Below are 12,186 nucleotides of genomic sequence, written 5' to 3' on the forward strand. Positions count from 1 at the left end.
CTAAGTTTAAAGAATTGATTTTTTTTTTTCAAATATAAGATTTTCATTAATGAAAAAAATGCTTACTTAACTTAAAAAAAAAACAATATAAGGACTAAAATATGGACCCAACTTAAAGAATGACCAAGGTTCATTTCCCTTGCAAAACCCTAATACCCAAAAAAAGCTTTAACCAAAGATCCCACCGAGCAGCAAAGTTCAGTCGTCCCTAATTATCACTAGGACAAATGAGCGGCACCAAAGATCTTAGCAGCACCGTAACTGTAACCAGCAAAAACCAGAAGTAAGTCGAGAGGCTCTCACACTACTTTTAAAAAACTAGAATTTGGCAATAGTTGAATTCTCACTTAATTATGTTTTCGAACGAGAACATTAACAAAAAAGAAATTAATAAAATTAAATTATTTCAAATTAAACAACAATAATCGTAAAAATGCCAACTGGTATATAATCTTGCCTTTTTTTAACAGAGCAGACCATGTTTGCATATGATTTTGAATTATATTTTCATCAGAAAAATATTATAGTAATCGGTAAACTATTAACATTTTTGCACTTGACTGTCCACTCTGCTAGTGTGCTACAGAAGAAACCAAAATCATCACCATTGCAAGGCAAACCTGGATGCTCCATGCACCATATTTCATACGTTAACAATGCAATTCAACCTTCAAACAATAGTTAGAGAAAAAAATGTTCTAACAACAAAATTCAGCATTCAGATTTTTGCCTAGAAATGGAGATAATGCACAAAAAGGATCTATCTTTCTCAAATACTTTAGGTGGGTACAACAGCCCCAGAATGGGGTGACATCTGCAACACTAATAACCAAAAGACCAACATAAGCAAACTCAACTGGATAAAGAAACATGAAGTAACCTTACATACTCTCCTCTGCATCTTCAACACCTCTTCAGTCCCTAAAATATCGCTGCAATATTTTTCCACCTCCTCCGCTTGTTTCTTAAGCATTGAGGCCTTCCTCTCTGCCTCCCCAAGCTTGTTCAGCATTTGTGCTTGCTCACCAGATAGGGCTTCCTGTTGTTCAAAGAGAGTGAGCTGATCACTGGCAGCAACTCTCAACTTCTGCACCATCATCGACAGGGTTAAATACTCAACCTCAGCCTCAATCTTTTGCTTGAATAGACCCTCAAGCTCAGTTTCAATCTCTCTAGATTTCTCATGCTGCAACTCCATGGTGTTTCCTGATTCTTCTGTTGGTGACTTGCCACTAATCAAGGTATTTTCGAGTTCTACAATCCTGGACTCCTTTACATTAAGCATTGTGTTTGCCTCCTCCAGTTTGGTTTCAAAATATTTTATATTTTCTGTCAAGCTTAACACTTGAGATTCTAAGGAACTTGATCGTCTGATCTTTTCAGAATCAAACTGGTCAGATGAGCTTGACTCATGGATTCCCCTGTCAGCTGAAGTGGAATCTAGTGGAACACTGCTAATCTTCCCAATTTCCTCAAATTTTCGAACCTCTGCAACAGAATTCCTAACTCTGTTAGATTGAATAAATCTTCATATTTCATTAGCTATTGCACCTCAAGTAGCCAGTTTCATTTCACCCAAAACAGACCAATCGGTTTGAAAATGTAACAATCTTTATGTTGTACAACCAAAACTGAAATACAAAAACTGTCACGACACAGATCATCAATCCACAACAACACCCACTCAAATCAACAGATGAGAGTAAACATCAGAAGCCAGCTGAAAATCCAGCCAAATAACAAAAGAGTAGCAAGATTTGAGAGTGTGACCTATGTTACCTCAAATGTGGATTAATATCATACATAGAATAGGAACACAAACTTGTATGAGTGTAACAAGGTACAACAGCAGTAGGCTTCAGGCAATGAATTACAGCCACATAAAAAAAAATATAACAATTTTAGAATAAAAACCAGACGAGTCAAGTCCCATAGCTTGTTTCTAAATAACATCCTTGACTAATGAATCTACTGCTTATGCTACCAGTAATTTGAGACACTATTAATAATTAGGAAAACTTCAATCATTTGTCGAAGAGTGAGATTATTCTATTACACATCAGATTAGATCCATAAAATATATCTTTTGCAATGAAAATTCCAGAGATCACAGACCACAAAGATTAGAGAAGGGACAAGCATGCATTTGGCAAGTCAAAACTTAGGTTTAACAAGCTCTAAATGCCTGCACAATGCTGCTGTTATTTTTTTTTTGTTATATTTAACATATTAACATAAATAATAAATAATTATATTAAAATATATCTAATTTTGTTTTATAATAATATAAAGCATTATACTTACATTATATAAATAAAACTATTATCTATCAATAATTATTAAAATCATTTAGTCAGTAATTCAATAAAAGCAAAATTTTAATCGTTCACTATATTGGATATTAGTTATGCGTATAAAGTTTAGTTTAAGACAAACTAATATGTTAGATCCGTGAATTACACTTTATTACAAATAAAATAGTTCCAAAATTATTTCAATGAAAATAATAACAATTAAATAGTTTAATAGAAATTCAAATGAAAATGAAAAAAATAATTTGAATTAATATAAGTAGTTTAAAATAGAAATTAAAAGGAAAAAAAGAGGCATAAAGATTTCAAGATATATAATGTAACAAATGAAAAAAGAAATTGTTTTTAGTAATAAAGTAATTTTTTTAAAAAAAATTAAGATACTGAAAGCAAGGAATAGTAATATGGTAAAATAATCACAATATTGTTGTTAGAACAATAAATTACACTTTATTAGAAATAAAATTACTCAAAAATTATTTCAATAATAATAATAGTTAAATAATTTAAAGCAATTGATATTAAAATAAAAAATTATAACAAGAAAAATAATTTGAATCGATAAAAGTAATTTAAAAAATAAAGTAAAAAGAAAAAAAAAAGGCATAATTAGATTTGGAGTAATATGCTTCCCAATTTTGTAAGATTAATTTATTAGTGAGAAAATAGGTTTTTAAAAAAAAAGAAAGTCCTGACATCAACGTCCATAGAATGAAGTTATTTTTTACTCAAACTTAAATCTTTATTATTATTATTATTATTATTATTATTATTATTATTATTATTATTATTATTATTATGTATCGCAATTATTGATTATATAATTATTAATTTTTTTAATATAGTTTAGTTGAGATTTTGAGTGATATTAATATTTTAAAACAAATTTTAGCTATGTCGTAGGATTTAAATTACTTTATATTATACTTTGATTCTTGAAATTTTCATTTTTATAAATGATAAAAATAGTCATTTTTTATTTAGCAAAAGTGTAATAAGCTACAAACAATTTTCTGCTTTGTTAATCTCACATTAAGGGTACCAAACCCCTTTAAATTTATTGTATTGATAAATAATTTAATATAGTAATCTGAAAAGAAATAGTTAAAAGATGATGAAAATTCGATGAAATAATAAGGCAATCATACACTGAACTATTGAAAGAGAGAGCCAGAGAGGTGGAAGGACAGGAATTTGGGAGTGAGGTGGTTGGTCTAGTTAGTTGATGGAATGACAACATTTAAAGGGTAGGGACAGAGTCAATATTTGATCGTGGCAAGATTGTAATAATAGAACAAAGAAGGGATAAGAGGGTACTTTTAATATTCTTAAGAACAGTAAAAGGCTGCCCTCTTTTAGTATATAGTAATAATGGACTGTAATTTGCATTCTTCAAAAATCATCTAGCTATAACCTAATTAGGACAAGGCAGCAAAGTTCAATAACTGCGAATTCAACAAGAAATGCAACTACTTGAAAGATAATGCTTCTTGAAGAAGCTAATCTTGGATTACTAACACTAGAAGGCATGAGAGAGTGTACTTAGCCCAAGTATATGAGCAAAAAAGGTTCTGGAAACATCAGGGTCTAATATCAGCATTGGCATTTGCAATTTGAACCAGCCTCAGAAAAACTTAGGCTTCCCTCAGGGATTCCAGATTAAAATTTCTACAGTAAATTACTATGTCAAAAAGTAAATGCATAAACAACATCCTATATCACTCTTCTAAACTCTCATTTTCTAGCATTAATTCTCAAAAAATATAAAGCTTCTATCAATCAAGAAAATGATAAAATCATATATCATTTTTTCAAAAAAAAAAAAAGAAGAATTTGTTTTGTAGATAAAAAAAGAAGGATATTTGGCAAAAAGAAATTTCCGCAAGAGCTACTCTTCAACATTAAAATCCCCAAAGCAAAACCCACAGACAAGCCAAGAAAACAATTGTATCCCAAAATGGCATCTTAAGTTCATAAGGCACGCCCCGAGAATGATCCAATCCTAGGAACAAACAATAGCTTCGGCTAACAATTAACAACTCTATAGCTGATCTGTGAAATAGGAAATGAATAGTGCACTCTTTCCAAAAAAGGTGAATCACAAAACCCACTATAGTTTAGCCACCTAATCACATAGCTTGGAACAATGCATCAAGTCAAGCATCACAATTACCTAGGTCCAAATTGGAAACAATATTAATAAGCATACAGCATACATCTAGATCATTCTATATTCTCCCCACTTTAAATCCTCAAGATAATTGCCCTTTTATCAATGGCTTCAAAATTTTTTATGCTCCAACATCAGCTTTTCTTTGCATGCCAAAAGGATCTTCATCCACATTGTGAGAAAATAGAATAGAAGAAAAATATTGAGAATGATTGAAGAGCTTGATTATTCCCTCAAGCCAATGGTATCAATTAATAATCTGTATAGGACAACTAAATAGGAAATACAATCCTAATTAAATACGTAATGATAGCCACAATTCTAGCACCTAAATATATTCACACAATCACTCCAGATACACATATCCTAGCTATTTATGGTACATATTTTAACACTCCCCCTCAAGCTGGAGCGTACAAATCATATGCTCCAAGTTTGTTACAAATATATTCAATCCGAGAACCTCTGAGAGATTTTGTTAGGATATCTGCTAATTGGTCATTTGAGCTAACAAAGCTAGTGACAATACACCCAAATTCAATCTTTTGTCTGATGAAATGACAATCCACCTCTATATGTTTCGTTCTCTCATGAAACACTGGATTAAAGGCAACATGAAGTACTGCTTGATTGTCACAGATTAGCTGCATTTGTTTAAGTTCCCCATACTTCAACTCTTGGAGAAGTTGTTTCAACCATATAAGTTCACAAGTTGCCAAAGCCATAGCTCGATATTCTACTTCTGCACTTGACCTAGCAACCACATCTTGATTCTTACTTTTCTAAGAAATCAAATTACCTCCAATCATAATGCAATATCCTGAAGTAAACCGTCTATCTAAAGGAGAACCTGCCCAATCTGCATCTGAGTAACCAATAATCTGCGAATGACCCCTGTCTTCATATAATAGGCCTTGTCCTGAAGCTCCTTTAATATATCGGAGTATCCGAATAACTGCATCCCAATGACTACTACATGGTGCTTGAAGGAACTGACTGACCACACTTACAGCAAATAAGATGTCTGGGCATGTGATTGTAAGATAATTGAGTTTTCCAACCAATCTCCAGTATCTACCAGGATCCTCCAATGGCTCCCCCTGTCCAGGAACAAGTTTGACATTTGGATCCATAGGAGTATCTGCGTGTCTACAGTCTAACATGCCCATCTCTGTCAGCATATCCAAAGCATATTTCCTTTGAGAAATGGCGATAACTGTATTGGATTATGCCACTTCAATCCCCGAGAAATACTTTAGCTTCCCAAGATCCTTAGTCTGAAAATGACTGGACAAGTGTTGTTTGAGTTTTGAGATCCCAACATGATCATTTCCTGTAATAACAATGTCATCAACATAAACAACGAGATAAATGCACTTATCATGGCCATTATGATGGAAAAATACTAAATGGTCAACTTCACTCCGAGACATTCCAAATTGTTGGACTACAGTACTAAACCGTCCAAACCATGCTCTCGGATATTGTTTCACGCCATATAAAGAACGCCATAGGCGACACACCAAACCAGACTCCCCCTGAGCAACAAACCCTGGTGGTTACTCCATATAAACTTCCTCAGCTAGCTTGCCATGTAAAAAGGCATTTTTGATATCCAATTGATAAAGTGGCCAGTGATGGATGACAGCTAAGGAAATAAGAAGGCAAACCGAAACAATTTTAGCCACAGGAGAGAAGGTATCACTGTAATCGAGGCCAAACATCTGAGTATAGCCCTTTGCAACAAAGCGAGCTTTAAGTCTATCAATCTGGCCATCAGGCCCCACCTTGATTGTGTAACCCATCGACAGCCAACAGTAGATTTGCCCTTTGGTAGTGGCACCAAATCCCAAGTGCCATTGTTATGGAGAGCAGTCATCTCTACAACCATTGCATTACAATATCCTGGATGTTCCAAAGCTTCTCTAACAGTCTTAGGTACAGATACATTAGACAAAGTGGTGACAAAAGCATAATAGGAAGGAGACAAGCGATGATAACTCACAAAATTATAAATAAGATGAGGATTTCGAGACGAACGAATACCTTTACGGATGGCAATGGGAGGAGTAGCATCGTCTGTTGAAGGCGAGACCGAAATAAGTGAAGATGAAGGAGGGCAAGAGTCACCAGGAGCCGATGTTGTACCTGTATCAAGCAAAGGAGCATCAATGGTGTTAGTGGGAGGATGGGGACAACGTGAGTAGACGTGTAGAGGTGGTGGACTGATTGGTGGTGGAGGAAGAGTAGGAACTGGTAAGGCGGTAGGAATAAAAACCTTGGATGCGGTGTTGGAGGAAAAATAGGGAGATGTTTCAATGAAGGTTACATCAGCTGACACAAAGTACTTATTTGTAAGTGGATTGTAGCATTTGTAACCTTTTTGAAATCTAGAATATCCCAAAAAGACACATTTTATTGATTTAGGCTAAAGTTTATCTTTGCCAGGAGTGTGATCATGAACAAAACAAATACAACCAAATACACGCAGGGACAATGGATAGACATCTTGGTCAGGAAACAAAATGGAATAAGGACTCTGATTTTGCAAAACAGAAGGCATTCGGTTAGTTAAATAACAAGCAGTAAGAATAGCATCTCCCCAAAAACAAAGAGGAATATTATGGTGAATGAGTAAAGTGCGGACAGTCTCAACTAGGTGACGATTCTTTCATTCGGCAAACCCCATTTTGTTGAAGGGTATAAGCACATGAAGTTTGGTGAGAAATGTCATGAAAAGATAAGAAATGAGTAAAAGAAGTAGACAAATATTCTTTTGCATTGTCACTGCGAAGTGTTTCAATAGAAACACCAAATTGATTACGTATTTCAGTAGAGAATTTTTGAAAATAGAGAATAATTCAGAACGAGTCTTCATTAAAAATAACCAAGTGCAACGAGAATAATTATCAACAAAAGTAACAGAATAATGAAATCCCAAAGTTGTACTAACACGACTTGGACCCCAAATGTCTAAATAGATAATTTCAAACATAGACTTAGCCCTATTATTGACTCGCTTGGGAAAGGAAACACGACTTTGTTTCCCAAGTTAAGAGGACTCACATTCAAAAGAAGATAAACTAGAAAGACTAGGAATTAATTTTTGCAATTTGACAAGACTCGGATAACCCAGACGATTGTAAAGAAGATCAGCGAAAGTGGTAGAGGCAAGAGCAACTGGAGAATTTGAAGTAGAAAGATGGTACAACCCTTGTGACTCACATCCTACTCCAATCATCTTCCCCATACTCCGGTCCTGCACAACAACAAAGTCAGCTGTAAAAGTGACAGAACAATTGAGATTTTTAGTTAATTTACTAATGTAGATTCAATTATATGGGCATTCTAGAGTGAACAAAACTGTAATTAAAGGAATAGATGGAAAGATTTTTACTTCTCCTATGCCCTTAACTAAAGTTTGTGAACCATTAGCCAAAGTAACTTTAGACAAAACTGGAGGAGAAACTAGAGATGAGAAAAGACTTTTATTACCAGATATATGATCAGAAGCACCAGAGTCTAGGATCCATGGACCAGTGTGCGAAGACTGTGTTAGACAAGCAAAGGAATTACCAAAATGAGCACTGCTAAAAGATTACTGTTTGGCTGTTTGATATTGCAAATACTCCTTGTAATCAGCTCCAGTTAATAGGATGGAATCTGACACCTGATCCTTTCCATCAGGTAATGGAAGAATACAATTTTCACCGGATTAAGCCATATGAGCAGTTGATCGATTCACATTATTTGATTGAATGGGGCATGGTGGTCAACCATGAAGGGCCCAACAAGTGTCTCGAGTGTGATTACTCTTATCACAATAAGTGCAATGAAGCCTTTTACCCTTGCCTCTCTGATGAGTACTTTGTCTCGGTTGGTTTCCACTTTGTGCAGCTAAAACTGAAGATTCAATTCCGGAGAAATTATTCTTATTTAGTGAGATGCGTAGAAGCCTGGCAGACACTTCCTCTAAAGTAGGAATAACCGGACTAGTTAATATCTGGTCTTTAACAGAATCAAGGTCAGGTTTTAGCCCAATCAATGCCAAAACCATGAAGAACCTGTCCCGATGTTCCTCAGAAATATTATCATTATATGGCATAATAGAATTAAATTCATCTTTCAGCAATTCTACTGTCCCAAATAACTAGATATATTTTGTTGATTTTGCTGCAGATGTACCATATCTGATACTACCTTATAAATATGCTGCACATCATTTGTATATAAGGTTTTCGCCCTAGTCCAGACTTTGCAACAGGTTTTACAAGACTGAAAAATATTAAATAATTTTGGGTCTAGAGAATGCCACAAGAGACTACATAATTGAGCATCAATCTTAGTCCAATTAGCTCTATTTGTTAAAGCTATATCTATGGCATTTTTAACCAAGTGATCATCATATCCTTGCCCCATAAACCATAATTCCACTGATGCAGTCCAAGACATATAATTTTGACTTCCTACTAATTTAACAGTAGTAATAGCTGGTGAATTACCAATGGAAGAAAATATGGGTTTGAGAATCTTAGAACCTGTGTTGGATATGGGTGCGAGAATCTCAAAACCTGTGTTGGAGGTTGTATTGGAGGACTCCTCAATCTCATACATGTTGGCAAGAGAAACACACCGAAATGTTGCTCAGAAATACGTCAGAAAAGCCTACTGTATGAAGAGATAGTGACAAAAAAAGTGAGGAACAGGTGACAGGACCAGCGTGGTTGAGGCTGATCCTGGGCTGGGTAATCCACTAGGCTAGGCTGTGACAACCACGGACTCTCAAAAAGTGACCGGAAAAAGAGGGAAAGTTCCTCCCTATGAGGACTTTGTTTCATATTTCAAATCAGACCCACCGAGGGCTCTAATATCATGCGAGAAAATACAACAGAAGAAGAATATTGAGAATGATTGAAGAGCTTGATTATTCCCTCAAGCCAATGGTGTCAATTTATAATCTATACAGGACAACTAAATAGGAAATACAATCCTAATTAAATACATAATTACAGCCACAATTCTAGCACCTAAATACATTCACACAATCACTACAGATAAACATATCTTAGTTATTTATGGTACATATCTTAACACAAATATTCAAAAACTTGGTAATACTAAACAAATCCAGAAGATAACAGTAGGATATCATTCTGAACCATCTTTACGAACCACAACTTCTAGCTATTTTCATTCAAAGCAAAATACTCAGAATCACAACTCAAAGCTACAAATCTCTTTAACTGATATTAGAATGACCTAAATACTCAAAATTATGGCCTTAGAACATAGATTTTTCTCCCTTCAGCATGGATACTTTTCTACCACTATGCCTTCCGACAAGCCAAGCAAGCTAAATAATTTGATATCACTGTTTCTGGATGACAATCTCTATGCTTTTCCGCAATGTGTAGAAAGACAAAGGTAAAACCAAATATTCAGATACTTGCAACAAATATTTATTGGAGCACCAATAAAAACTCTCAATAACATCAAACTTGGATTAATACCAAAAGATAACATCAAGGTTTTCTAATTTCTACAATTGCAAAAAGTATCATAGAATCATAGAACAGTTAGCAACACATATAAAACATTATAGGAAAGCGTTACAGAAATTTATATATAAAAGTACACTGACCACTTTCGAGGACTTCCTGCACTGTTTGGAGGATAATAAGAGACTCAACCAAAGGATCGTGATCTGTAGTGGGCTGATGGTTCTCACTTTTCTCTTCCTTATCCTCCCAAGAAGCATCTGCAGCTAAATCATCTTGTGAAGCATTTTTAACTTCTCCCACATTCTCTTGGCCATAAACAGTCTGAACTTCTTCACTGAACTGTTGCTCACCTGCATGGCCATCATCACTGTTTTCTCCATCATAATTTTCACTTTGATTTCCATTACTGGTCACAGAGCATACACCCTGCATAAAGACAAAGTTGGCGCTTCTTGAGTCAGATTCCATACTGGAATGAGAGTTTTCCTTCTCAATTTTGACCTTATCTCCTCTAGGCTTTTTACTGCTTTCTGCCCGAACCTTCCCTAGCGAAACTTGTTGAATTGAGCTAGCAACACTCTTTCTGCTCAAATTGATCCTGTTCCTCTCCCGCATGTATCCCAACACTGCAGGAAGATCATACCTCAACCTTGGAGCACTGGCAGCTGTCGAAGACTTGCTACTTCGATCTTCGCTATTCTCAGAATCTATGCCCAAAACAAAAGCAGAGCCCACTGCAAAACTAGATTCCAAACATGGACCACGAGTCGCCAAGCCATCAATGACACCCGCATTTCTTAACACATTAGCAGATCCAGTAGAACCCTCACTATTTTGCTTGATCACAGCTGGCAATAAGTTTGTCAGTTTGGTTCCAGAACTAGACAATCCCCGCTTCAAAACTTTACTGTTATCAGCACTGGCATTAGCATCCTTAACAACCTCTCTCTTAAGCCGCCTCCACTTTCTCAACCCATATCCTTTAGTCATAGTGGGTGAACCCATAATAGGAGATTTAGCTGTTAAAGGCTGAGAATTCACAGAATTCTCATTCTCTAATTGCTCAATTCCTGCACCTTCTTTAACTAGTCCATCATGATGCTCAGTATTAGCATCAAAAATTCTGCTAGTACTCATGTTGTGAATCTCATTTGAACAGGACCCATTAGCCTCAAACTTTCCCTTATTCTGATCAAGATTTGAAACACTATCCAAATTGGTTGTCAATTCATTATCTTCAACAGATTCAAGAGCAGCATTTTCACCTTCCAAATCCATAAATCTTTAAAGGGTCTCTTTGGATCAAGATCAAGAACAACAAACTATCATTCCATCAGCTTAATGTTAAAATCAACCCACAATCTGAGAAACAAAAAATAAAGATCAAGCAAACTCTAATTGAATAACTTTCTTGCTTCAAACTCAAAACAGTTTTATTTTCTTCAGAACAAGTTCACTGTCATAAAGATCATATCTCCATCAAATGAAATTAAGATTTTGGAAATTGAAGCAATATAACTGTAATTGACACCAGAAAACGAAAGAAAGTAAAAATTTAAGTATACAAGAAATAAAGAACGCACCTTTTATAAGTATCCCTAAACAAAAATGAAAGCTTTGAATTGAAGACTGAAACGCGGTGATTAGATGATGATTGCTGACACCCCGAATCATAAAAATCGAAGGGAATGGAAACCCTACACTCCGTTTGGATTTGCAGATTTATAGGCAACAAAATATTGATTAATTTATTTTGAATAATATTATAATAGCCAATAAAAAAATTTAGGGAAAGGGCCAGAGGGAGGTGGTGGTAGCCCACAGCCTCAAACCCCCTGGAAGTAAAGAGAAGTGGCCCGTACGGGCCACCTGATCTGGAGTACAACCACACATGACGAGGTTGGCTTTGTAGTGTTTCTTCCAAGTTACCAAATTGCCCCCTAGAATCCTAGATTCTTCTCCAGCCTCCAGGCTTGTTGGTTTGGTTGTTTTGTGGCCTTTGGGCCTTTTGGTTTTGGATTTCGCATCTTTGGTTCGTAGCAAATTTGCTGTACTACTCGTCTTTGCTGTTTGAAAGGGACTTCTGCAATTTGCACAGATGGGAATTTGTTATGATCAAACTTGATTAGGAATTTCAGCAATAAGTAAATGGTAAAATGTATATACAAATATTTGATACTATAGAAGATTAGGATTTAGTTTT

The 12,186-nt window shown here is 35.2% G+C and overlaps 1 protein-coding gene across 2 annotated transcripts; it reads right to left on the reverse strand.

Annotated features, from left to right (window-relative positions):
• Window positions 1-641: 641 nt before the first annotated feature.
• Window positions 642-11,886, reverse strand: LOC110640546 (WPP domain-interacting protein 1). 2 transcript variants are annotated; one of them, XM_021791894.2, is made up of 4 exons: window positions 11,567-11,861; window positions 10,124-11,345; window positions 6,529-6,630; window positions 642-1,488 (listed from the first exon to the last, which is right to left on the reverse strand). In XM_021791894.2, exons 2-4 carry the CDS (start codon window positions 11,259-11,261, stop codon window positions 779-781), a joined length of 1,950 nt encoding a protein of 649 aa, XP_021647586.2. In that variant the 5' UTR covers window positions 11,262-11,345; window positions 11,567-11,861; the 3' UTR covers window positions 642-778. The 2 variants fall into 2 exon arrangements, with proteins under 2 accessions (XP_021647586.2, XP_021647593.2); XM_021791901.2 differs by lacking the exon at window positions 6,529-6,630 and having other exon boundaries at window positions 11,567-11,886.
• Between the last annotated feature and the right edge of the window lie 300 nt (window positions 11,887-12,186).

Source organism: Hevea brasiliensis, chromosome 2 (genome assembly GCF_030052815.1).
Source record: "Hevea brasiliensis isolate MT/VB/25A 57/8 chromosome 2, ASM3005281v1, whole genome shotgun sequence".
In the NCBI taxonomy this organism is placed as follows: Eukaryota; Viridiplantae; Streptophyta; class Magnoliopsida; order Malpighiales; family Euphorbiaceae; genus Hevea; species Hevea brasiliensis.